We start from the raw sequence: 25,576 nt of genomic DNA on the forward strand, positions 1-25,576 counted from the left end.
TTTAAATATATATGTTTACACATGAAAAATATTTACTGTGAAAAATACAGTATGAAAAGAGAAAATAAACTTATTATGAAAACTGCACAATATTATGACAAAAAAAAATTCCATGGGTGAAATACTAGGATGATTTATTTATTTTTAAAATAAAGAAGAATTTATTTATGGGTTGAAGAAAAAAAAAACAAAGTAATTATCTCCCTAGAGCTTGATATATTATGCCTTAATGCTATTGTTATCACTTAATAGTTGAATAAGTAAGAGAATTAGAAGACGGCCAATTGCAACACCTCTCCAGTGAGCAGGTCATCAGCCAGTAATAATTGCATGTGTTGCCTTGTTCAATTTTCTCTAGTCTCGTCAATTCAATTCAATTCCGCTAATCCTTGAAATAGCTGATGCAAAAATGTAACAAATGAAACAGTATGAGGAAACAATTACATTATGGATAAATTCATCAATGACAACAATTTAGCAGAACAAGAAATCTACACAAGTAAATCTTTCATACTACATGCACTCGTGTGCCAAATATTAAGGGGGGTACAGCTTTTGGTAACATTTAGTAAAGATAGAGCTCTCCACAGACTAGTATCCTAGCAAACTTCATCAAGATTGACGTGAAAACAAGAAACAGAATTAAAACTAGAAGAGCAAGTGTAAAAAGGACTAACGAATTTCCCCATCCTCTCCAAGTTCTCCATCTTCTAGTTCCTCATAACCACCATTTCTCCGAGTTCCATCTCTATCTTTCTTATGCCTTTTGTGCCGATTTTCAGTGTCAGAATCAGTACCATATGAATGCTGAAAATTCACTCAGGAGGTCAATTGCATTACATTTAATGTGACAGACTTACTATAGAAACAAAAAATAAAAATGGATTATATACTTAGATACCTTCCGAGATTTCTTTCGGTCACTACTGCTGTACCTCCTGGACTTCTTAGACTCCTCTTTCTCATCCTTATCAGAGCTTAAATCATCTGTTGTGCTGTGATGGCGCTTCCTGTGCTTCTTTTCTTTGTCTTTATCCCGTTTCCGATCCTTCGTACCATCTCGATCCATCGCATCCACAATGTCACTTTCTGTTTCTTCTTTTCGAACTCGGTCTTTTCCCTTTTCCTTTTCACGTTCTCTGTCTTTCTCCTTTCTCTCTTTCTCCTTCCTTCTCTCTTTCTCTTCTCTTTCTTTTTCCTTTTTTGCCTGCAATATGGCATTTCGATATAAGCAGACTAATACCTCAGTTATCACTAAAAGATGCATTAAAGCCATACAGATGGCAGTCGAATGCAAACTTTTCGGTGAATATACTTAACAGCTCAAAGCATAAAAAAATATGAAGTTCAAAACTTCAAAGATAAAGCAATAATTCACCAAGAGTGAACCATAGAGAAAGAGAGGTTGAATCCCCTTATCCAAGGCAATAGCAACTCTCACTCTTTGAATTATATTCAAGAAAAAATGTAGTAACAATTTTGTTATCTTCAAATTTATTCAAGCAATAGGGAAACAAATTTAATTTTCCAGTCAAACAAAAACCATCTACTTTCATTTTAAAAATAAATAAAAACTTAAGCTATGTGCTTTTCTACTCAGTTGATTTCCTCGTAAAATTGCCGTCAAGCGTTGACACTTCCAAAGACAATATGAAAAGAATATAAACAGCTACATTGTATTTCTTTATGTAATCTACAAGGACATGAAAAATATAAAATAATGCAAACAAAATAAATACAAACACACTCAGTTTTAAGAAAAAGCAGAAGCAATTAACGTCTGCAAAACGATGCAATTGGCAATGAGGTGGAGTTCTAACCAACATAGTCAGAAGCAAACATGAATCATGAACCCAAAGAAACTTTATTACCTTTTCTTCTTCCCTCCTGCGCTCTTTTTCTTTCAGTTTTTCTTGCAAATGAGCAATATAGCCCTCAAAAATCTCTTTTGCAAAATTGTCATCACAAATTGACCTTATGACAAAAAGAAATCAAATATTTATGCTAGCAGGGGGAAAAATATACATATGAACAATGAGATAGCCAATACCTATAATCCTGGCTCTCTTCAAATAGTGATATGCACTCCTCCCACTTGGAAGATGCAGAAATTTCCTACAGTGTAAAAAGTTAAATTGGACTACTTGACACAAAAGATAAATCTGCCAAAAGGTTAGTGAAGTATCTACCTTGATTGAATATAACAGATCAGAGAAATTATCTGCAAGACGTTGGCGCTTTTTAGCCTCTTTTTCCTCTTTCTCCCTAAGCCTTTCGAGTAATTCATCATAAACGAGCTACATATATCGAAAAGCTTCACATGGTATGTAAATACTAGCTTACAAAATGAACCATATTATAATTACTATTATTATGCAAAAAAATCTTCATTGGTAACTTTACATGGAACCATGTTAAGTACAAATTGTTACAAAGCATCATGGTGAATGTGTGAAACTAAGATGCTCAAGAAACCTTTGGCTAAAAATTGGCTTGTGTATACCAGATACATTCAAGGAAAGGTATCATTGGGAGAGTTACAAGTAAAACTAAAGTATTTTTTTAAAATAAATTATGAATTTTTCCCACTCATTGTCTCATGAATTCTCGCAATTTTGCAAACATTTTTTGGAAATACCACATGGAACCATGTAAATATGAATTGTTATAAAGCCCTCATAGTCAAGTGTGAAACTAAAATGGCAAACAAACCTATGGTTAAAATTTGGTTTGCAAATCACAGATACATTTAAGGAAAAAGGACCATTAGGAAAATTACAAGTAAAAAATTTAAAAGTATTTTGAAAGAAGAAATTGAGGTTTTTTTCCCACTCATTGCCTCATGAATTCTTGCAATTTTGCAAACAGTTGGACTTCCATTAGTTTGTATGTATTTCAGTATGAGAAAAAACTTCTTCATGCCATCAGATATAAGCAACCCATACAAGATTTCTCTCAAAGAAAAGATTTCAAGGCTGCAAAAAGGCTCCTTACATATAGGAAACAAGAGTTCTGAAACATGCTGTCCACATGATATCAGTACTAAAAATTGATATGAAATACCCAACCAAAGACAAACTAAATCAAAACAGACGCTTCAATCTCAGTTAGGTTATGAAAAGACCTTAGCTCTTGAACTACCAGATGCATAGCAAACTAGATTTTGAAAGGAAAAAAAAAAACCATGTGCTTGCACTATAAAGCATTGCTTCCCCACTAGAGGAGAGGTATTGCATATAGAAAAGTGCAGAGAGGATGCATGATTCAAAAAGAAAGAGTTCCTGAAAGTAAGAGTAATGTTTGTCTACAGAAGTTCCAGCTATCAGGTTTTCTTAAGTCCGTATTTGTAGATCATCTCAATGTTAAATTTTTTTAAAAGAGAAAATATTAAAATAAATAGATTAAAAAAATGAAATGTGGAAACTACTTTCAAGCTTATCTCAGATACTCCTTTCTGGATATCAATATCTGCAATACTATTTTTGAAGTCCTCGAATGTCCATGACAAAGTCAAAGTAATCTGGATGAAGTTAATAATAGCATTAGGGACCTGTACAAGCTGAAAACAAATATAAATAGAATACAAACGAATTACTTTTCCAATCTTCATTGCATCTTTAATTTGAATTTTCTCTTCGTGATACTGCAAAAAGAACATAGTAAAAAATGAATAAAAACATCACAACACTACATATGAAAATCAATCAAAGCCTTATCATAAACATTTAAACAAATGACTGGTTACTAAAACAATTGGAAAAAAAAACAAAAACCTGCTTCTGAAGTTCCTCAAAAACATCTTCAAAAAGGTCTTTTGGGGTTGAACCAGATGAGTTTGATGCCACTGCTAAGTAAGGTGCTGAATCTTTAACCTGAAAGATACAAAGGCAATGTAGACAGAAAGATGCAAGAATAGGCATATTCGAAAAAATCCCAGAATACCTGTGCACAATAATCACGCCAATGTGTTTTGGCAGTAAGAATTCCAGCAGCAATATGTTCTTCCATCAACCTACGGAACTCATCACGGTTCTTACGTTCCACACGCCGTAATTGTTCCTGCAAACATTGAAAGAATGAAGTGAATATCTAGTAAAAAATCTATATGAAATTGACGCCATGCGAAGTTAGATGCACCTTTTGTATCTTCCTCTGCTCCTCCTCCTCTTTCTCTAAATCATGAATATATTCCTGTACAAGTAAAGCTTAGCAAAAGATCCTTGTGTCACAAACAAAAAAGACTAGCTAACCTGAAAAATTTCCAACCGATCAAGCTTTTCTAGTCGAGAGCATCTTTCGTCATCCTCCAAACGGTCTTGGACTTTTCTCCACTGGCTGTTTGCCTAAAATACAGGGATAAAACAAAATCAAAATACATTTAAGTAAAACAATTGAATCTACTATGATGATCAAGTTGAGTAATGCCTTTATAAAGTCAGAGGATTCAAGAAATGCTCTGTATTCCATTATATTTCTTTTATGCTCCTCAGCAGCCTTTATCCTTTCCTGCAGAAAGATCCATAGCAAAGCAATTATTGCAAAGGAGGATTTTGCTAAGCGTTTCAAAACTAAAACATCAAAGAGAGGTAACAAGGACATCAAAAACAGATATAAATGAGATTCTAAACTAGTAAAGACAGTACCAACACTCATAGAAAGAAATCCCTTTATGTTTCATCGTGGTGCACCAATTATTTTTGCTACCGCCAATAAATCATTCATAGTACACCCCTTGCTATAATTACGTGCTCTTATTGCAATAACAAACAATTGACAGCCCAAATTCCTCAAATTTATAGATAGATTCCCAATAAATCCTTGTCCCACTAAGGTATCAAGTAATGCATTATCATATTGTCACAGTCATAATCATGAAGCAAATAGGGCAGCAGAAAGTCATTTCAAGGATAAGACAAGCAATTGACTAGTTATTTCAGGAGAAAGCATGAACACATGGAATCAGATACAAGAAATGAATTGGTATAATTTCTAGTAGAAATCACTACTTGTGGCCCTGAAACAAATTTCCAACCTTCTTTTGAAGCTCCACTAAATAACTTTCAAATAGATCCTCACGCTCTCTTGGACGCTCAACAGCACTGAAACGTTCATCATCCTCAAACATGGATATAGCCTTTCTGCATAAATTGACAACCGTTTAAGTATAAATTGCTGACAAAACATCAAAAGCAAACATAAGTCCTACATAGCAATAAAATAAGCCTCCCATGGAATCCATCTGGTTTAAAAGGTAAAATATTTTAAAATTGTTAAAAACATGAAAATATCATATACAAACCCCCATCGAGTCTGTGATGTCAGTTCCTTGCATTCCTACCAAAAAAAAACAATGTAAATTGAATGATTAAGAGCAAAGGGAGCCACATTTACAATATTACTTACTTCTAACATTCTTGTAAAATCTTCCCGTGCTTTCTTCTGTTTGATCCGCTTCTCCTCAGCCTCTTGTTTTTTCCTTTGACCCAAATACTGTACAAGAAGACAACTTTGATAAGCAGCCAAATGACATTTTGGAATACAAATTCAGTCAAATATAGAATGACAGACTAAAATATCGCACCATAACATGATAAACCATTTCCAATATCAAAATTCACGTATAAAACTTTATACAAATGTTTACCTCATTAAATGCTTGTTTTCTTTCTCCAAGAGTTTTCAAAGCACTGTATCTTTTGTCGTTGATGATAATCCTCATTGCCTACAAATTCGAACAATAAAACCACATGTCAGCAAATGTACTATAAAGGTATCTTCTGACTCTTTACATAAAATTTGAAACAAAAAAATGAAAACGAAAGAAAGAAAGAAAAAATATTACCTGCTCCCATGTCCAATCAGACTCAACGTTGACAGATTCAAGTAAAGCCTTGAAAGCATTTTTTGCCTCCTAAAGGGATATATCAGTTACAAACCCTCATTTACTATCAAAACAAATGAAACATATTATCTTACCAGCTTATTAGCATAAACCAAGGGTTCTTCATCAACTTCTTTATCTTCAGTTGGAGTGCCCGATTTCTCAACAGTTGGCATGGTTTTTTTGTCTTCCTATAGCATCAACGACAGTGTACAAGGATAAAAATTTGTCCCATAGAAGAAAATTGCTTAGGCAAGGATTCTCATTTTAGTATTGAGTTGTTCCATAAAACTACAGATATGTCAAGAGGCAAAAATGAAACAAGCAGGTCACAGGAAAAAATCACACAATCCACAAATCACACTTTTAATGTTTAGCCATACAAGACTTATGCCATAATGAAAATCTTACCTGACTTCCACAGCCAAACTTCGTTCAGTCAAGCAAGCAACACACAATCCAGTTGAATAAACAACTTTAAAATGTATAGGTGATGACTCAAGAAGAACACATTACACTGCTCATCTTTGAGAAAGGAAAAAAAAAAAGAGGAAAATTATCATGTCAATGCTCAATGCAAGCTTGTAGTGAGTCCCTATGCTTGAAACCATAATGCTAATAAATTACCATCACAACGACTACTAACATAAGCAACAGGTTACAAAGCTAATATGAAATACAGATATGAACAAAGATAGATATGGCTAGATGAAGCATAAGATGATCATAAATGAATCTCAAATGATTCACTTATCTAGCTTAAAATGTATAAGCAACTATGTATCGTCATTACAGCATGGCCACATCTATGTTTCCATACCTCAAGATCCTGAGAAGTCCCATCAGGTAAGCTAGCAATGTGTGTCGAGGGTGATTTATCCTGATTACTCCTGGAAAGGTATAAATATACTAATTTTAACTAATTATATGAAGAAAGCATACATTTGAAACACACTAGGAAGCATACCTAATTTCAGTGATGGTATCATCAACGCCAGCATTAGAAAATTGATCCCTCAAAGGAGGAGGTTGAGGAATTCCAGATTGCAAGCTTGTGTGTTCTGTCCCAACAGAACTAGAAGTCATACCAGAATTTGTTGCAACTGCTACAGATGTAGGTGTTAATGCCATAACATTTGGTTGTACACCATAATTAGTTGGCAATTGCGTTGAATTAGATGAGACCAAGGGCACAGCAGAAGCCACAGGATTGGAAGAAGAAATCTCAGCAGAATGAACTGTTGAAGTAACAGTTGCAGTTGTTTCAGTCTCATTTGATGTCAGATTAGCAGCAGTGTTCTCTGCCTGCTCTCGGGCTAGCTAAAATCAAAATGTGGGTTAAAATTATCTCGTCGTATTTATAGCCATGTTTGGCGATTGGCATAAAACTATAATAGGACAAAAAGATAACAGATGAAATAAAAATGAAAAGCTAAAACCTTAAGATCATCAGGAATTGTCCATTTGGATTGCTTTGTGGCCTTGTTATAGTAGTATCTACAACAAATAAAAACAATTTTACTAATGGAACAAAAACAGCAGTGCTTGAGGAATTTAGAAAACTAGAAGAAAATGTTAAAAAAGGAAATCAGTGCATACTTTCGACCGTCTGAGGTAGTAAACTCCTTCCAGTCAGTGGATGCATCTGCCCTCTGATACCAAAAAAAAATATGTTACTCCAAATACTACTGAGATTTCCAATAAAAGAATAAGTGAGGAGCAAGAAATAAAGACCAATAAAAAATTATGTAGAGAGGAAGTTCAACCAGATACATTTAAGTAAAGAAAGCAAGATGAAATTTGGCACAATAACATCTCAAATTCAAGATATACTAGTCACGAATGAAGTCAAGGCCAAGAAACAATCTGGTAGTGAAATATTTTCTTGTTCACAAAATATTACAATATAATAAGAACCACCAAACTCGCCCAAGTTAATGAATAACGGGAGCTAGATCTATTTTAAAACAAGAAAAGCCCTTGATCAAGCAAAGAATGAAACACATGTTTTAGGGCAAAAGAAGGATACAAACACCATGTGTCTGATCAAATAAAACGGGTAAGCAAACACCATGCTGGCAAAGCATATCCTACTTAGCGTAGTCTTAGTTACGAAAACTTAGTGACAACTTGGCTAATTACAGTATAATCAACATGTTATTGGCAGATGCATGATAAGAGACGCACCAACAAATACTGCAGAAAATAACCACATAGGGAAGATACCTGTCTGTGAGAATTTTGAAGCAAGTACTTGTGATAAACTTTAAAACTAATCAAGTAATTTAATCGACATGATTAAGTTAAACTTTCTATACCAAGGCGAACATGAACCTACAACTAAAACTACCTAAACCAGATACACTACAAAAGAGTTAAGGTGAGAATGTTGTGTTTAGCAAACTTCGCGGATATAAAGACCACCTTAGCAATAGATCTTTTGTATAAATTAAATATTTCTGGTTGGTCACAACAACTAGATGTTACATACTTATAGCACACTGAAAACGTGTCCCATATGTCAAACATGAACAGGACTGATCAAATGAAGCACAATCAGAAAAAATAATTGGTGTGATATGAAGTCCATACCAAAATTAACAAGCATATCAGTGTTTCATAAAATGACTTACCTCAATAGGCGTCATCAATTCAAGGGGTTTCTCCCAGACAGATTGCCTAGTCTTCTTATTATAATAGTATCTGAAAAGAAAAAAAAATGATGAATCATAACAAAAAGGAATAATGTACAAAACTAATGGAAGGACAAACAATATCATGTACTAATATGAGACATAACACACCACTGGCATTTTAGTGGAACATTGACATACATTGATGAAAGTAACTTTAACTCTGAATAACTTTAATTTAAGTAGCAATAGCAATCATAAATAGAAATAGTAACTTCATGAAAAGAAAACATAAAATAAGCATAATTACTCAATCCACACCTTTTTCCATCAGCAGCAGTGTGCTCTTGCCAGTCAGAAGAGCTCTGTTCTGTAGAATTTGATTGTACAGTTTGTGCCTTTTTTCATCAGACGTAAAAGGTTAAGCTAGGAGACTACAAAATTTTCATCTAAGCAGAATTAACAAATGCGAAAAAAAAAAAATTAAAACAAAACTTACTGGAACAGTCACAGAGGTAGCCAAAGGTTGTTGGGCAGTCTGATGCAAAGGTGCAACAAGAGGTACACTCTGAGTTCCAGGTGTTGCCCAGGTTTGTGTCCTCGAAGGGGTCACCTGTGTTGCTGGTTGATACTGAACTGGAGCATTTATGGTATTTGGTGCCTGAACATAAGATGTTGCAAACTGCAATCCAATACTGTAACATCAAACAATCGATCAACATGAAGGTATGCTAGCTTTTCTTTGTAGCTTTGGGGCCTTACCGTGTATGATGAAGAAAGGGGCATTGCTGCACCTGGAAGATTAGGCACATTGTTTGGCACTTGAGCATTTTGTTGAGGTGGCAACGGCCCAGATGAGATAGGTCTACTTGCTTGAACATATGGCATTGGAATTGCTTGGGATGATGGCGGCACTTGACCCGGTTGGCCTGACATTGGAGGCAATTGCTGTGTTGATTGAGAAAAATGAGGCATTTGAGTTTGACCAGCAGGCATGGCAATATTTGGCGCTGGCATTCCTTGGGGGACAGGCCTAAATTGCTGAGAGGCAGCTGGGACAAATTGTGGGGCTGGAACCATTGTCCTATACTGCAATATTCACATGACAACTAGATCACAGTAAAAATAAGCAAATAAAGGCAAAAAAAATGCAAAAAAAAAATGAAGCAGGCTTACTTGTACAGGCATGGAGGCACCAAAATTTGGTGGTGGACCAGCAGAACCCACTACTGGAGGTCTAAGGGGCTATAAAATGGCATGTGACATAATTATCATGATGCAATATTGAGAAAAAAGAAACAAAATAAAATAACTAGAGAGACATCAAGGCACACAATAGGCCTACCACCAAGGAAGTGAAAGACGAAACAGGTAAAAAACGCAAAATAAGAGCAAAGACATGTGGAACATGTACCTGTGCCCCTGAAGATTGTGGATTGCTAGTCATTCTCTTCTGTGATTCCTGATTTGAGTGGCAATTATCCTTGAACAAAAGCTGAATATCAAAATAAAAACATCAAAATCTACTGTGTTTGAAAAAATGACACAAGAAGACCAAAAGGATCCTACCAAATCTACTAACCTGTTACACCCATTAAGTTCCAAGAACCTGCTGATTTTACAAGTTAACACAAGGTATTGCAATGAGAGTAATGTGAATTAAAAAATCCATGATTGTCACCCCAAAAAAGGATAACTCAGAAATATAACCTAAGGCCCAAATCAAGTTGACCATGTACAACAAGCATACACTTTCCAAAAATCATAGAGTAAATATGGATAGGCAGCTAACTAAGTTCAACTTCAGAAGTATGGAATCAACCAACATAATGATGAAAAGAAACACTCAAAAAATGAATTATTTCCCACTTACTTCAACCCAGATGCTAGGGATTTTGTTGAGTGAGCATGATGACAGAAAACAAATGTTTATTACCACATTTTGGTATTGTATCACTATATATGGATAATTCAGATCCAACTCCTTAAAAACCTGATAACATGTCTTTATCTCTTTGCACGTCCTTACAAGGATGAGCCCATTACTGATATGTTTGTTTTAATTCAATTTCTGGCCTCTCGGTACATAAGAAGAATTCATTCTTCTAGACAAATGATTGGCCTTTTCTTTAATAGATAACTACGAAACTGCAGAAGCTAAGCACATCACTTTGATATTGATACTAGTGTTAAATAATTGTTCCCAGTTTAGCAGTACTTCCTTACATGAAATTGTTTCACAAAGAATAAAAGAGCTTTATCACCATACATTTTTAAGCACTGTCAGTGTGATGGGTACATCTATAACAAAAAATTGTGAATACAAGTTTTCCCGTGGGTCAACAATTATAATAATAAAAGGGAGAAAAATTCTCCTTTGACCTCATTGTACAATTAACTGGACATTAATCACAATATGCTACAAGTGTGTAACATACATGATCTTTCAACAGAACAAGTCATTGTCATCCAATCCATGTACTGGACACGAAGATAAGTGCTAATAGGATTAAGATTAGGTAATGAAGCAAGTACACAGTACTAAGGCCTAAAATGAAAAGAACTAATTCTCCATAAAAACCACAAACATCAACATTTAGTTTTCGATGTGTCACATTACTTGATAATCTCACAATTATCTATCCTAAAATGATTAAGATAACAGGAGATCAAAATTGCCATAATTAGTCCAGACATGCCGAATCTATTCTTGCCGTCAAATTTTCAGCCGTTTAAATTGAGTATGAGAAATGGAAATACATGAGCTCGATAAGACAAGTGGACGAGGGAAATCGCTTTCCATTAGGGAGCCTCCGCGGCCATCGCTACCATGCTAGACTACCGTGTCAGAACGACATAGGGTTTTCAAGGATCACGAGCAAGCAATTCAAAGAAAAAAAATACCTGTTTTTGGGCAAAGAAATCGTGAGGTAGAGGATGGATTCGTCTCGTAGCTTTTCTCCTCGCTCTTCTTCGCAGGGCTGCTCGCAGGGCTGCAACGAGAATGGGGCGAGAGGGGGAAGAAGGAAGAGGGCAGGGTTTTGGGCTGCCGAGTCTAGCAAACCCGCCCAGATGCGAATCACTAGGTTTAGGTTTGGGTGTCGGGTTTTATACGTAGCGGGAGCTCTGACTGCCGACGTCAAGATAGATGACGAAGCCCACCCCAATCCTGGTCGGGACTCTCCGGCCTGGTTCGAACCGGCCCATTTTTACCAAAATTAAACAAATTTAAAACCACAAACAATAACAATTAAGGCATTTTAATATTCTGTTATCCAAATTTTATTATCAGTGTGTTTTATTTTACTCTCCCCTAAATAAAATGTAATTTTTTTGGACCACGCAATTATGATTTTTTTATGCTACTGTGTCTCAATCAAACATATGGTATGAAATATACAAATCTAATTTGATCAACTTGCTTGTTTCAGTTGACAACCATTTTTCTTTTATTTATTAAAGTTTAACCACAAACTTCAAGGACGATAAATCTTTACACTTCTCTTTTGAAAAACCATCACAAGTCTACTATTATTCGAAATTGACGGTTAAATTATAAAAAAGTACAAAACATGTGGCTGGCATCGTTCTACGCGCACTCCGCCCAGCCCTCCGCGTCCGCGACTCGAACTCGCCGGGCGATCCTCCACTCGGCGGTCACAATCAGTCTCGCGGGCACGCCGGAGCTCGCCTCCAGCCCTCCGAGTGCCTCTGCTCCGGCCTTCGACTTTGCCTCTGCCGCCTCGATGTCGAAGCGCTTGATGGACGACCACAGCGCGGCCGCGAGGGCCACTTTAAAAGGCAGTGTCGGTTTCGTTCTGCTGCACTCGGCGGCCATCCGGGCCGCCGCTTCGGAGCAGCGCCGGACGTTCCGCAGCCCCATCCGTCGGCTCCAAGCGAGCAGGACTGCCTCCGTCTCTCCGAGCCGCCTCTTCGCCACCGCCGCGGGCGACCGGCGAGGCGGCGCCGCCGCCGCGGCGGAAGACTCGGAAGTAGATAAGCAGGACGAAGACGCGTCGGAGTGGTCCCGGTCGGGGGAGCACGAATCGCAGAGGCGCCGCGCGCGATCGAGGACGTGGTTGGCGGGGCAGAGGGCGTCGCAGCTCGCGCAGGCAACCCGGCGGAGGTGGCGAGCGACCAGGAAGTTGGCGCCGTGGACCGACGCGTCGCAGGTCCAGCAGAGAAAGGCCGCGTCCGCCTCGCAGAACACCGCCGCCTCGCCGCAGCAGAGCTCGCACGTCTTCTGCTTCATCTCCAAAAATCCTCAAAAGCTGCGATATTTACCAACCAGAAGAGAGATTCGCAAAGAAAGCTCGCATTCGATCGACCGAGCTCGAAGATTATATATGGAATGGAAAAGGAGGGACTTTGGGATCTTATGGCGGTCGCGTAGAGCCATCTCTGTCCACATACCAAGTCTACATCGAATTGTTTCAATTTCTTCTCGTTTAATTTATAGTCGTCCTTTTTCTCCCACATTTTCAATACTATTTTATCATTTATTTAGATTAAGTAAACCATCGTCTCATTCTTTTTCGGGATGATGAAAGGTATAATTTTTTTAAAAAAGTGAAGTAGCCAAAACGCCCGCCATAATTTACTCGCCGCTTTACAGGATCAAATCGTTACAACGGGGAGGCATAAAAGGAGCTATTTTTTCATATACCCAAACGTTGAACCCCTTTTGCACCTTAATGACGTGGAATTCAATTGCGGAGCCACGAGATCTATTTGACGTGGGCGATTTAAAGGGCTCCCCTCGCCGTGGGCTCATCGAGGTCTCGGTGTCCGCCACAAGTTACGGGCGGCTTCACCGCAAAATATCTGAAGGCTTCTTGGGGAATGACGTAATGGCCCTCCCTCCTATTAGTAATTAAATTAGTGGCGCTGCGCCAGCGGAGTCACGAAAAGAGCGTTGTCTCAGTCGCCGGCCATACGTTTCGTGGGGCGACCACATCGCACGACACGGCAAGACACGTCGGCGACGACGAAGGAGAGCCAGGTGTCAGACAGGCAGAGGCGCGAGGCAGATGGATCTGGGCGCCCTCCGCGTGCGCAAAATAATAAACCTTAGTTTGGAAGTGTATGTATCGTGCGAATGTTCTGGCTCCAAAACTGCCTCTTCGCCTCAATAATCACCACAAGTTATCATCCACTTGGTCCGAACTCTAACACATGTTCATTGCACCTGTGCTGCTCGGCTCCAGTTTCCATGGTCAAATGAATATGAGATAGATAGTTCAAGGGAAATTAAAATGCCTCCTGTATTTTTTTTTAAAAAAAAAAGTTTTTTGAGAAGAGTAAGGCCAAAGGGATCATCAAACAACTAGAGGAAAATATATAAATCCCCTAGTAAAACTTCTTTCCCTGAAATTTTTTAACAATTGCACACTGTAATTTTATACCAAGGACCATACAGGTGTGCAATAATTTGTATCAACTGAATTAAAAGGATGTGCAATAATTCATTCAGGTAAGGAGATAATATTTCGGATCTTTTGAAGAAGCTTACGAGGAAGAAGAGGGTCATTTCTATGCGCTTAAAATAGTCAGCTGGAGAAAAAAAAAATACTAAGACGGAATCTTATTCTCTGATTGATTCTTCAAAGTGGGGTGAAAATAATTCCATGGCAACTTTGCAGGAAGCTTCTTGATTTGTAGTCTTCCAGTTCAATCAATGGTTATTCTAACTTCAACAAGAAGGAAATCAATATTTTTCTTTGCCTAGAAAAAAAATGAAACAAAGGACTAAAGTGATAAAAATTAATAAATAGTTTTGGAGTTGGGATCCACAACACTTGGATGAATGTTATTTGCGTTCCCTGATATTCCTAGTCAATGTTTTGAATTTGTTATATCCTAATATAACACATCTATAGTCTTTTTAAACTTTTCTTCCTTGCGTCGATCTTGTTTCACGGAACTTGCTTGCTTCTTAGGAGTTGCAGAGTTAAATGCATTTTGATCTCGCACAGTCGTGCCTAGTACTTTAAATATTCAGATAACGAGGTTGCAAGCATTGGCCCTTTGCCGCTACACTCTGTTTCTCTAATTCACATTTAATGCCGTGGTTGATTCGAAGATTGTCCTTACCAACAGATATTCTGGGTGAACATCTCGAGCTTGTTTAAACAAATAAACTTTAGTAGATGTAAATATTACTTGAGCTGGAGGATATTACTTGAGCTATAAAGAAAGTTAAATGGAAGATAGAATTAAAAGATCATTGTGAAACAGTTCAAATCAAACGGTGACAAACAACTAGCATAACTAATCATCCTTGAAACAAGCAATTGTCGACGATTAGTTCAATTATTAAAACAAAACACATCTAAAAGGTCATAACTGAAGTTCAAATTCTCGTTAAAGCTCTTCAAATTCTACATCTATGAATTCGAATAGTTTAAGTGCTTGGTTTTGTCATCCAATGTAAGTAAAACAGGGAAAGAATAATCACAAAAATTTTACTAATTCCTTAAACAAAGTTCTTAGATACAGAACACTACTCACTAATAAACTATCAGGGGGCCGGGGTTCATTGAGATGTTAACGTACTACTGCCTCAGAACCCACCGTTGAATCCGTACGTCAATTTCAGGAGGGTACCTGTAGGAATATATATCTCTACTCGTTGTCCTCGGGAAACAGGAGCCAGCTCTGAGGCCAACTCCCTCCGACAGCTTTCATTACTTATTCCAAACATGTCCTTCCGGCGTCAGAAGCCTGCAGCTCCCTCCAACTCCCTCTAACAGCTAGCTGCCATTACTCATTACTAATCCAAGGTCTGCCCCTGCTGCACAAAGAGAGCACTCACTGTATAAACGCCATTGACAAACCTGAAGCCTGCCTTGCCGTCCGCCAACCCCGATCACGGGCCAAGATATGAGATACCTTCCGCTGATACGCCTACTAATTGCATGCCCTGCTCCTGCGAAAAAGAAATAAAGCAGTCATGCCATTGCCATTGCCATGCCAAACCTGGCCTCGCGAGCCGGCGTGACTAACCTGCTCCTCCGTTCAACTTAGGTTAGGTTATATGTACTTGGTTTTCTATCGATTGATGTGCTTGTTGATGTTATTTGCTTGGTTTACTCACTCCCTCCCTCCTCTTCACTGCGACTCCATGGCTGTATCGATTGAGAGAAATGGTGCAAACTCTACGGGCCGCCCGAGTTTCATAAAATTTCTGTCTCCGGAGTCGTTGACTATGCTTGTAAGTAACCGCACCTGTTGCTGCATGTCCTCTACCCTAAGCATCATCTTTGCATGTATCTCTGTTTGCAGGCTATTCCTCGTCGGTTCGTCAAGCACCTGGAGGAGAGTGCGCTGCAAATGGCCACTTTGTTTTCACCAAGTGACAGTTTTTGGCACATCCAGGTCCTGCTGAACGAGGAGGACGAACTCGACGTGCAGTTCGGCAGAGGTTGGGAGCTATTTGTGCGAGCTCACGGTCTCAAACCGGGCAACTCTGTTCTGTTCCATTACGAAGGCAACACGGTATTTTCAGTGGAAATGTTTCATTCCGACGGATGCTGCATCTGGTACGATTGCAATGACCTGGATTCTGCTGCTCCAAGGTGTCTTGTGCAAGACCTGGCGATTAGAAGTGGAGGTTAGTCATGTCAAATCTACACGTTTAATTTGTGCCAACAGTTACGTAAACATTGTATTGTTTGATGATCTACAGGTTTTAAGGAACCAACAAAGACGGCAATCACTGAAAGGAAGGCGAAATGGTCTCAGAAGAGAGCGAGGAGCAAAGGCGAACGGCTTTCTACATTCGAATGGGAACTTCGATCGTATAACGTTGATCTGGCCAGGGCCCAAATTGTGAGTGAGTAATTAATTCATCAGACAGCACTAAACTCGTGTAATATTCATGTCGTTGCATTATATTGCAGTATCTGCCCCCAGGATTTGTGCCTGCAACGAAGTCGGAGACGATGTCCTTGGATTGTCTTGGAAGGCTGTGGCCGATTCGGCTCTGGGTTGGTCTGAATGAGAAAATCGCCATAACCACCGGATGGAAGAAGCTGGTCCGAGAGACCAAGCTTAAAGAAGGTGATCTATGTGCTTTTGAATACATATCTCCAGGGGTGTTGAGTCTTAAGATCGAGAGGGCATAGGAGGTTCTGGCTCTGCACACGGTTTTCTTTCGATCTGTCTGCTTGCTTGCGAACGTACTTTAATTACAACTTGTGCTTGAATTAGTTGTAATTTTGAACTTTAGATATGCTCGTTGTGTCTGTGCATGTTTTTATGGAACCTTTTTTTATGTAGTAACAAACATGGTGAAGCACTAAAGACTACTTAGTGGATTTCAAAAAGTTGGATGCATGAAAATCCTAAATTTTTGTTTGATTGTTTAGTTTTTCAATGCTGATGGATCTTAATTAAGCTCGAGTTTGATAAGATTCCTAATAAATAAGGTTGAACAAGTTTAATAAATAAATAAATAAGTTTGAACATTATTAAATTTTCACTGTAAAGCATAGTTGTTTTGAGAGATAAAAGGATCGGATGGTTGAGCGAAAATGATTTAGAAGTACTTAAGTTATAGACATTTGGGATGTCATGAAAATGTTAATTTATCCTCTAAAAATTTAGCGTTTTTCAACGAACAAAAGATTTGTTGCAGAGAGAGAACAATATATATAGTTAAGAATGATTCTTTGGGAGAAATAGTTTGTTTGGGAAACAATATAATTAATCTATCCTTAAAAAAGGTATTGCTATTTTCTGAAACAAAAAATAATTAGGACGTAAAACTAATATTTTAAACCGACCTGTAATTAAACTTCATTCTAAAATTTGTCATTCATAACGAAAAACTTTAATAAAATCAAAATTGCAAATAGACAACTTATTAACATAGATATAAGCACCAGCATTAGAAAATTGATCCTCCCACACAGCAGCAGGTCGAGGAATTCGAGATTCCTCAATGAGAACAAACTGTTGAAATAACAGTTCAGTCTCTTGTAAAAATTATTTTTAAAAATATAAATTGTTAAAAACTATAATTCAAATTTTCAAAATGAGTTTACCTATTAAAAAATAATTTTAACTGAATTTTCATATTGTTCCGGATACGAAGGTGGCATGGGAGGAATTAATGGGAGGTCAAAGGGCATTGGGGTAATGGGGGATGTTGAGGGTTTTGGGGATAAGGAGGCAGCCGGTTCGTGATGAGGAGGAGGAAAGGGGCCTGGTGTTCTGGGGTTGGGGGCCTCCACGCTCACACCAGGGAGAAGCTCCTGGGTTCTTTCGCCGCCGCCGGGGAGAAAGAGAGAGGGGGAGGGGCTTTTGGTGGACAGGCGCCGCCAAAGGGAAGGGGGTTCAGGGATTTTGTGGATTTCCGCCGCTGGCCACGATGAAGCTTTTCTCCTTCCCAGGCTCCCCGCCGGAGCCGACAAAGTCGTCGGCGCTCCCTGCTTCCTCTTCTCTACCCCTTTCCCCCAGCAGCTTCACCCCTGCGCGGCCATCAGCAGGAAGGGGGAGATCGGTTCATATTGTTGCCACCAGCCAAGGAGAGCGCTATTCCTTCTTGTGTCCTTAACCAGCGCCCGGCAAGGCCGTCGGCGCTGCTCTTCTCCTTTCCTTCCTCTCCTCTCGCCGCAGCAGCCACGAGCAGGGAGGGGGAAGCTCGTCTCTCTTCCCCTCCCAGTCGGCATCCACCACAGCAGCTTGTGGTTGTCACTGTGACCGATCATCAGGACGGTCTTTGCCATCGTCTACCACCACGAGGCGGGCTCCGCCACCTCTAGCAGGTGGTGTCACCGTCGCCGGCAGTCGCTGCCGCCCCTTCCGACGGCCCCCACAGTTAGCTCTGGCGTCCTGACAGCTCGCATCGACGGCTGTACATTTGAGATCCGGCCCTTTGCGGTATTTCTATGCATCCATTGTGTTTTCTGGCCATCGAGCCATGATGTTCTGTTCTTTGTATTACTGCTATGATGATCCGGCCTGCGTGCCGCATATCGGCCTATGAGCCATTGTGTATCGCCACCATCAGATTCGGCTTATCAGCGGGTCCCCACCCATCCCATTGTTGGGGCCACGACGACTCGGTCAGCACCATGATCAGCTCATCCATCCATCCGAGGGCGCCCCCTTGAGCCAGGCACCGAGGTACCAGAGGCCGGGGCGACCCGGTCGCTGGATACAGGTACAGTTGATCGGAGGAGGACTTCTGACGATCTGGTCAACGTAAGGACAGCTCATCAACCGGGTCATGGGGATGCGGTCAACCTTCCAGACACGTCATCCCCCGACAAGTTCGTTTTCTCAGCTTCCGGACAGGATCACATATGACACACATTAAATTAATTTTAATTATCATATAATCTTACATGGTAAATTTAGATTATAATTTATAAGGTTTAATTATAATATTAACAATAATCAGAATTACATGAGATTTTTCTTATTAACTAAATTAATGATTGTATCTAAATTTACAATGTTATAACTAAATTAATCATAAATTTAATTAATTAGCGCCATATCAAATAAATTTTAAAAACAAATAGAAGAACACTATAAGCAAGAAAACGTAATTTTATAAATAATATTTTTATAATTTAAATGGGTAATTTTCAAAAGAAGAAGATGGAGGTACGTGTACTCTAAATTAATAAATTATGCAATAAATTATCAACTAAATTAAATGATTAAATTATCAAGAAAATACGTTGACAGATGCATGCATAAACACTAGGATTTACCAACAAAATAAAATGAACAATACTTTAGTTGATAATATTGATTACAGACTAAAAATAATTAATTTGGTCTATTGATACAATTTTTTAAGTATCATTCACAAACCATTATTTTAGCTGATACAATTTTTTAAAAATGACAACAAAATATATATTTAACCAATAATATTTTTAAATAAATAGTCGGTAAATTATTAAAATTACCGATATTTAGCAGGTAAATTATTTTAAAAATTTATAGACCAATATATATTTGATCAATATTCTCAATTAAATTCCCCCATAAAATATATGGGGCTATTAAATTTAATAACAATATAGAACTATTTTTATAACTAAAAAAACTAAATAAATTCATAAAAATGTGAATTTTACTTAAAGTATTATCTAAAAATAATAATGAAAATTAAGTAAATGTGGTGCTACACTAAGAGATGTAAGTAAGGTATTAAAAAATATAGTGCTCTTACATGTGGTCTCCCGTTTAAAAAATATAGTAGGTGTAAGTAAGGTATTAAAAAATATCGTTGCCATACTTTCCTTCTAAAGAGCATCCATAATGAGAAAGTTGTTTTACTTCTTTTTTTTTTTTTGAAAAAAAAATTGCTCGATGATTTCAAATATCTCTAAAATATCCCTTTCCAATAGGGAATATTGAGATTGATAGATATTAAGAAAAATATCCTGTCTAAATATCCTTTCATTATAATTATGCGTAGAATATGTGAAAATTTCAGTAATGATTTTAGAAAGAAAAATAAAAAAAACTTACTATTTTGTTGATACTTTCTAATGCTTTTATGTACATATTAATTATACGATATTTTGAGCAATGAATAATAAAAAATAATATTTGTTTCGGTCTGCAAGAGACCACATGGGAGGCCACATCTAAATATGGCTTAGAATGACGACATAAGATAGTTTTTATATTTTGTCAAAGTAGGTGAAATGGGAGGCCACATCTAAGAGCAATTGTCAAGAGCGTAGGTACTCAAATTTGTAGAACTTAGAATGACTTAACCCTTACTCAGCTTGAACTAATTAACTCAACATGGAGTCGCTTAGGCCAAAGTACATCAACTCAAATTGACTCGCCCTAGATTGACTTGGCTTGGTTGGACCTTTGGGTTTAGAACATGTGGTGTTAGCATGATGGAGTCGTTTAAGCTTAGCCAAGGACGGCCATATAATACTATCCTAGGCGCTAATTCAGCTCATGCTCAATTGCACTTCTTTGATGGTGCAATCGAAGAAGAAATTGGGCTAAATTTAAGATTAGCATTAAAGCCCACTTCTTATTTAGCCCAGCCCTTCCATACCCCAAATGTCGATTGCACTTATAATTCTTGAATCCATCCTTGAACGTATCCTAGCTAGTGACTTCGGTATGAAAACGTCTCCTAAAACCCATGACGTAGTTGGAAGTATTCAAAGCCGAGTTATAACCACAACAACATAGGCTTTTATGAGTCTGATTTTTGAGACTTGTGTGCTAATTAGTAAATTTTATAATTGTAATACGCTATATATGAATAAGAAATGGAAAAGACCATATATATTAAATTAACTTATTCTAGAGAATTTGACACTATATATATTGATCCTGTCCGAACCAGGGGTCAACGAACGCTGGGGATGTGGCGCTCCCTGCTGGATCCTCGAGTCCTCCGGCGAACCTGCAACAAAACCGAGCCGGGAGGGGTGTCCCGGCGACGGCCCTCCGACGCTCAAATCAGGCGAGGAAATAGATGAAGAGGTGTCTCAGAAGCAGAAGACCCGTGTACCTCCGGTGAAGAAACGGAGCCCTTATATAGACCTCTCCAAGGAGCCTGGGCGCGCCAATCGAAGCAATCTACTGTTTTCGACCATGCCCAGGTATGGGTCTGTCAGAAGGACTATGCCCAGATATGGGTCTGTCAGAAAGACGTCCATAAGGCCATACCGCTACTGTATCAACCTCTCCATGATGTGACGGCGAGATCCTCCATCGTGCACTCTTGTGTACGGCATAATCATCAGACATGCCTTTGCTGACATCCCATATTCTGAGCCGAACGGATAGGCCGCTCGGCTAACCTTCGTACCCTCGCCCTTGTCCTGGCCGAACGGACCACCCGCTCGGCCCTTCGGTTCTCCCGCCTTGGCGTCGGAAACCCCCCCATCTAGTTATCTTTTCGGACCTAACACTCGGCGCGGCCATTAACCGCTTAGCCCTCCATCTGTCCTCAAGCTGAGACCCTTCAGGAAGTGGATCCCCCATTCTTACCGCCGGATCACTTGCCTTCCCTTCAAATCTAGTCGAAGGAGGCAGTGAGTCCGACTGACTGGACTATGTGTCCGAGCGGGCGGTCGCCGCCTTTCCGTCGCTTATAATATTCCTGGGACCGTTCGGCCCTTCTGCCAAATTCAGCCGCTCGGCTCTTCGTTTTGGTGGTCTTGTCGCTCAACGTGGATGTTTGCTTGTCTAAATCTTCTCGAAAATCACGCAAATCCTCTTCATTAAACCGAAGCATGCGTGGTATGGGCGCCTTAATTGCGCCTGGTGACAGCGCCACGTGGCTCTTCTTGCGTGGCGGTGATAATCCGTACGATGGGACGCCGATTACTTTGAAATGGACGGTTAGATGATGACCTCGTCTCTCGTGACCTGCATCCGACGGCGGAGGCCGACCAGCCTCTGCCGTATAAAGCTTCCGTCTACTTCCTTCGCCGCATGCTTGCTTGTGTGTTGTCCTTCCGCCTCTTCTTCTGCTGCGACCTCCAACGATCCAGTTCCTATTTTTCGGCGGCTACCATCCCACCAGTGATCTTTTCCGCCCGTTTCCTTCTCAGTGAGTCTTCTCCCTTCGTTTGCAAAGTCCTCCCAAGTCGTTTTGCCTCTTTCGTTCCCGTTCCTCTGGTTTCTTGCCATCTTATTGCTTCTCCGAGATGGCAAGCTCCTCTGAGCCCGCTGTTGGTGTTCATGGCCCTTGGTATATGACCATGGAGAGTCGGTTTGATGAAGAGGGCGCTCGGCGTCTTGTTCGGACGTATGGGATCCCTAATGACCACGAAATAATTATAGCCGATCTGTCCGATCGGCCCCATAACCCGCCGATCGGCACCATTTGCTTTTTTCTAGACCAATTCCAGGGCGGCCTTAGATTTCCTACTCATCCATTCATTTTGGAGGTTTGTAATTATTTCCGCATCCCGCTTGGCCAACTTGTGCCGAACTCCTTTAGGTTGCTGAGCGGGGTGGTTGTCCTCTTTAAGCTACATAGTATCCCACTTGACCCCAAAATATTCCACTTCTTCTTCTACCCCAAACAATCCGAGTTGGGCACTTTCATTTTCCAAAGTAGAATAGGCTTTAAATTTTTTGATAATATGCCGACCTCCAACAAGCACTGGAAGGAATTTTTCTTCTATATCCGACTTCCCGAGCGGCCAGCATTTCGAACCAAATGGCAGACCGCCGTGCCGACCCAGCCGGAGCTCGGCAAATTCAGAAGCAACCCGGCTTACCTTCATGCGGCGAACTGGTTGTCCGGTCAGTGGTACAAGATCGACCAGTTGCTTCTCAAGGGGGTGTTGTATATTTTCGGATTATCTCCCGTTCGGGCCAATCTCCCCTACCGCATGAGTAAGGACTTTTTACTCTCCTCGCCTTTTTTTTCTAGCTGATTTTAATTTCTTCCATTACAGCTGAAGTCATGTGGCGCTCCAAGGCCACCGATCATCTGAAGTTGAAGGCCGTGGAAATCGAGGCGGCGACTAAAAAAGAACTCGCCGAGCGGGGTCTTATTCCCAGTCGCCCGGCAGCTACCGGAGAGGGGGGGACGCAGTCCGCCCCTGAAACAGAAGTTACCTCAGCCGCTTCAACGGAGGTTGAGGCGGATCCTGTTTCCTCTGCTCCAGCAGAGCTGGGAGTCCCCCAGGTCAGGGATCCCCCACTGGAAGTTCGGCGGAAACGTCGAAGAGACCCTAGCCTCCCGCCGACCCGAGAAGGTGAACCACAAGCGCCGATCGAGGTCGGCTCGCCAGATCGCACGCCTTCGCAGATCGGGACCTCAGTGGCCTCGCCCACCGCAGAGCCCTCTGGCTCTCCTCCACTGACTCGTCGTCGCTTACGACGGTTGGGCGAGACTTCAACCATAGGGGAGTCCTCGGGCCAGGCGACTGCGGCTGAGGAAGTGCCGGCCGGCCACCCGATCGTCAAGACTACCCTTCGATTCCCATCGGAGGAATATTTACTGTCTGCCGATCGGCCCTCAAGCCCCGTTCATGAGATAACCTTGACGGGTCCGCTCGCCAAGCTGTTCGAGGACGCTCAAATTCGGGTTGCCCTCATGACGCCCAAGCAGCTCGGCGATAACCATATGCAGCAAGCCACTCAGGTAGGTTCGTTTTTCTTCCTGTGCCATGCTACTGTTCAGTTCATGACTTTGTTATTTTCCTCACAGCATTGGGCGGAGCAAATCGCCACCAGCCATCGGCTGGCCGAGCTAGAGGACCTCATGGAAAAACTCCAAGTTTCAGGGGGTCCGTCGGCCGAGCGGGAGAAACAAGCCCGTGAGGCCGAATAGAAGAAGGCCGCCGACCTGGCTACGGAGGTGGCTCGACTTGAAGGCCTGGTGAAGACACGCGACGCAGACGTGAAGCGTGCCAGTAGCCGGAAGAAGCGAGCGATTGCTGATCTGGACAAGATGAAAGTTGAAGTCCGAGCCCTAGATCAGCATTCTAAGAATTTGGAAGCCCAAGTAGCTGCCGAACGGGATGGGCGCTCCGTTGAACGCACTAAAGCGAAGGTGGACCAGAAAGTTCTCCAGGACTCGCTAATTGCCTCCCGAGCGGCTTTCAGAAAGTACAAGGAAGGGGAGCCGAGTCACCTAGCAGCAGCGCACCAAGAATACCTCCGCTCGGAACGGTTCGGCGCAAAATTTGGTGGCAACGTCTCTTCAACTTTCTCCGAGGCGGTCAAGGTCACCGTGGCGTACCTGAAGAAGGGTGGGCATCTTCCTGCTGACCTGAGCATTCCCTCTTCAGATATGGCGGCTATGATTGACGATATCCCGGACGCCTTTTTTAATTTTGAGGACCCGGAGTGAGACGAGTTCCTCCAATTACCTTCTGTATTTCATCCGTTTTGAGGATGTAAAATTTTTGTACGCGCCGTTCGGCCTAGTTGTGCTCCTTTGCTTGTATTTTTGTTTGTTTTGGTGCTTATTCGTAGAATCAGTTAAGCTCCACGTGTTCCCCACTAGACGACCGATCGGGTTAATCAGTTGACTTGTTTTCCTCGAAATCGTTTAGCGCTTGGCTATGCTGTTCGCATTCAGTGAGTGCGAAGTATTGACAAACTGATGGCCGATCGGACTTAGTCAATTTAGTACTTGAGAACGCTCGTTATTTGGCGTCATTAGTTTCGACGGCGCGGATATTTATAGCCGGTCGGCGCGGCTCTCGATTTTTAATGACGGGGCTCGTCGGTCTTCCGCTCGGAGAGTTTATAGACGCCGGCTCGTCTTTCGATCTTCAACGTCGGTGCTCGACGGCGCGGTTATTTATAGCCGGTCGGCGCGGCTCTCGATCTTTAACGATGGAGCTCGTCGGCGCGGATGTTTATAGCCGATCGGCGCGGCTCTCGATCTTTAACGACGGAGCTCGTCGGCGCGGATGTTTATAGCCGATCGGCGCGGCTCTCGATCTTTAACGACGGAGCTCGTCGGCGCGGATATTTATAGCCGGTCGGCGCGGCTCTCGATCTTTAACGACAGGGCTCGTCGGCACGGATATTTATAGCCGGTCGGCGCGGCTCTCGATCTTTAACGACGGAGCTCGTCGGCGCGGATGTTTATAGCCGATCGGCGCGGCTCTCGATCTTTAACGACGGACCTCGTCGGCGCGGATATTTATAGTCGGTCTGCGCGGATATTTATAGCCAGTCTGCGCGGCTCTAGATCTTTAACGACGGAGCTCGTCGGCGCGGATGTTTATAGCCGATCGGCGCGGCTCTCGATCTTTAACGACGGAGCTCGTCGGCGCGGATATTTATAGCCGGTCGGCGCGGCTCTCGATCTTTAACGACGGAGCTCGTCGGCGCGGATGTTTATAGCCGATCGGCGCGGCTCTCGATCTTTAACGACGGAGCTCGTTGGCGCGGATATTTATAGCCGGTCGGCGCGGCTCTCGATCTTTAACGACGGAGCTCGTCGGCGTGGATGTTTATAGCCGGTCGGCGCGGCTCTCCGGTTTAACATCTGGGCTAGACGGCCTTTAAGGCTAACTCCTTGCCAGGTCGAGCGACCTTGGCCCTCATAACTTATCTCGCGCTTGGACAGTCTTTGTGCCCG

At 41.1% G+C, this 25,576-nt stretch overlaps 3 protein-coding genes across 6 annotated transcripts; 1 reads left to right on the plus strand and 2 right to left on the minus strand.

Annotated features, from left to right (window-relative positions):
• Positions 1 to 353: 353 nt before the first annotated feature.
• Positions 354 to 11,604, minus strand: LOC122053419 (pre-mRNA-processing protein 40A-like). Of its 4 annotated transcripts, none has more exons than XM_042615468.1 (31): positions 11,419 to 11,604; positions 10,097 to 10,123; positions 9,929 to 10,009; positions 9,691 to 9,759; positions 9,277 to 9,603; positions 9,014 to 9,196; positions 8,836 to 8,912; positions 8,515 to 8,584; positions 7,481 to 7,533; positions 7,321 to 7,378; positions 6,849 to 7,201; positions 6,702 to 6,771; positions 5,977 to 6,072; positions 5,843 to 5,911; positions 5,645 to 5,722; positions 5,404 to 5,490; positions 5,300 to 5,334; positions 5,033 to 5,138; positions 4,426 to 4,506; positions 4,251 to 4,343; positions 4,138 to 4,191; positions 3,943 to 4,059; positions 3,774 to 3,872; positions 3,596 to 3,643; positions 3,428 to 3,520; positions 2,190 to 2,297; positions 2,051 to 2,115; positions 1,872 to 1,974; positions 902 to 1,207; positions 678 to 807; positions 354 to 398 (listed from the first exon to the last, which is right to left on the minus strand). In XM_042615468.1, the coding sequence occupies exons 3-31, from the start codon at positions 9,959 to 9,961 to the stop codon at positions 364 to 366; spliced, it is 3,096 nt and encodes a 1,031-aa protein (XP_042471402.1). In that variant the 5' UTR covers positions 9,962 to 10,009; positions 10,097 to 10,123; positions 11,419 to 11,604; the 3' UTR covers positions 354 to 363. The 4 variants fall into 4 exon arrangements, 3 of the variants coding, with proteins under 3 accessions (XP_042471402.1, XP_042471401.1, XP_042471403.1); XM_042615467.1 differs by lacking the exon at positions 11,419 to 11,604 and adding an exon at positions 11,275 to 11,291 and having other exon boundaries at positions 10,084 to 10,123; XR_006132206.1 differs by lacking the exons at positions 354 to 398; positions 11,419 to 11,604 and adding an exon at positions 11,275 to 11,291 and having other exon boundaries at positions 413 to 807; positions 2,190 to 2,314; positions 10,084 to 10,123.
• Positions 11,605 to 11,945: 341 nt separating this feature from the next.
• On the minus strand, positions 11,946 to 12,998 carry LOC122053420 (B-box zinc finger protein 32-like). The gene has a single exon (XM_042615470.1). It carries the CDS (start codon positions 12,764 to 12,766, stop codon positions 12,104 to 12,106), a length of 663 nt encoding a protein of 220 aa, XP_042471404.1. The 5' UTR covers positions 12,767 to 12,998; the 3' UTR covers positions 11,946 to 12,103.
• A 2,465-nt stretch (positions 12,999 to 15,463) lies between these two features.
• LOC122053421 (putative B3 domain-containing protein Os04g0347400) lies at positions 15,464 to 16,820 on the plus strand. The gene is made up of 4 exons (XM_042615471.1): positions 15,464 to 15,727; positions 15,799 to 16,126; positions 16,202 to 16,344; positions 16,416 to 16,820. The coding sequence occupies exons 1-4, from the start codon at positions 15,551 to 15,553 to the stop codon at positions 16,638 to 16,640; spliced, it is 873 nt and encodes a 290-aa protein (XP_042471405.1). The 5' UTR covers positions 15,464 to 15,550; the 3' UTR covers positions 16,641 to 16,820.
• The last annotated feature ends 8,756 nt before the right edge of the window (positions 16,821 to 25,576 follow it).

The sequence above is a fragment of the Zingiber officinale genome, chromosome 3A, assembly GCF_018446385.1.
Source record: "Zingiber officinale cultivar Zhangliang chromosome 3A, Zo_v1.1, whole genome shotgun sequence".
Lineage (NCBI taxonomy): Eukaryota > Viridiplantae > Streptophyta > Magnoliopsida > Zingiberales > Zingiberaceae > Zingiber > Zingiber officinale.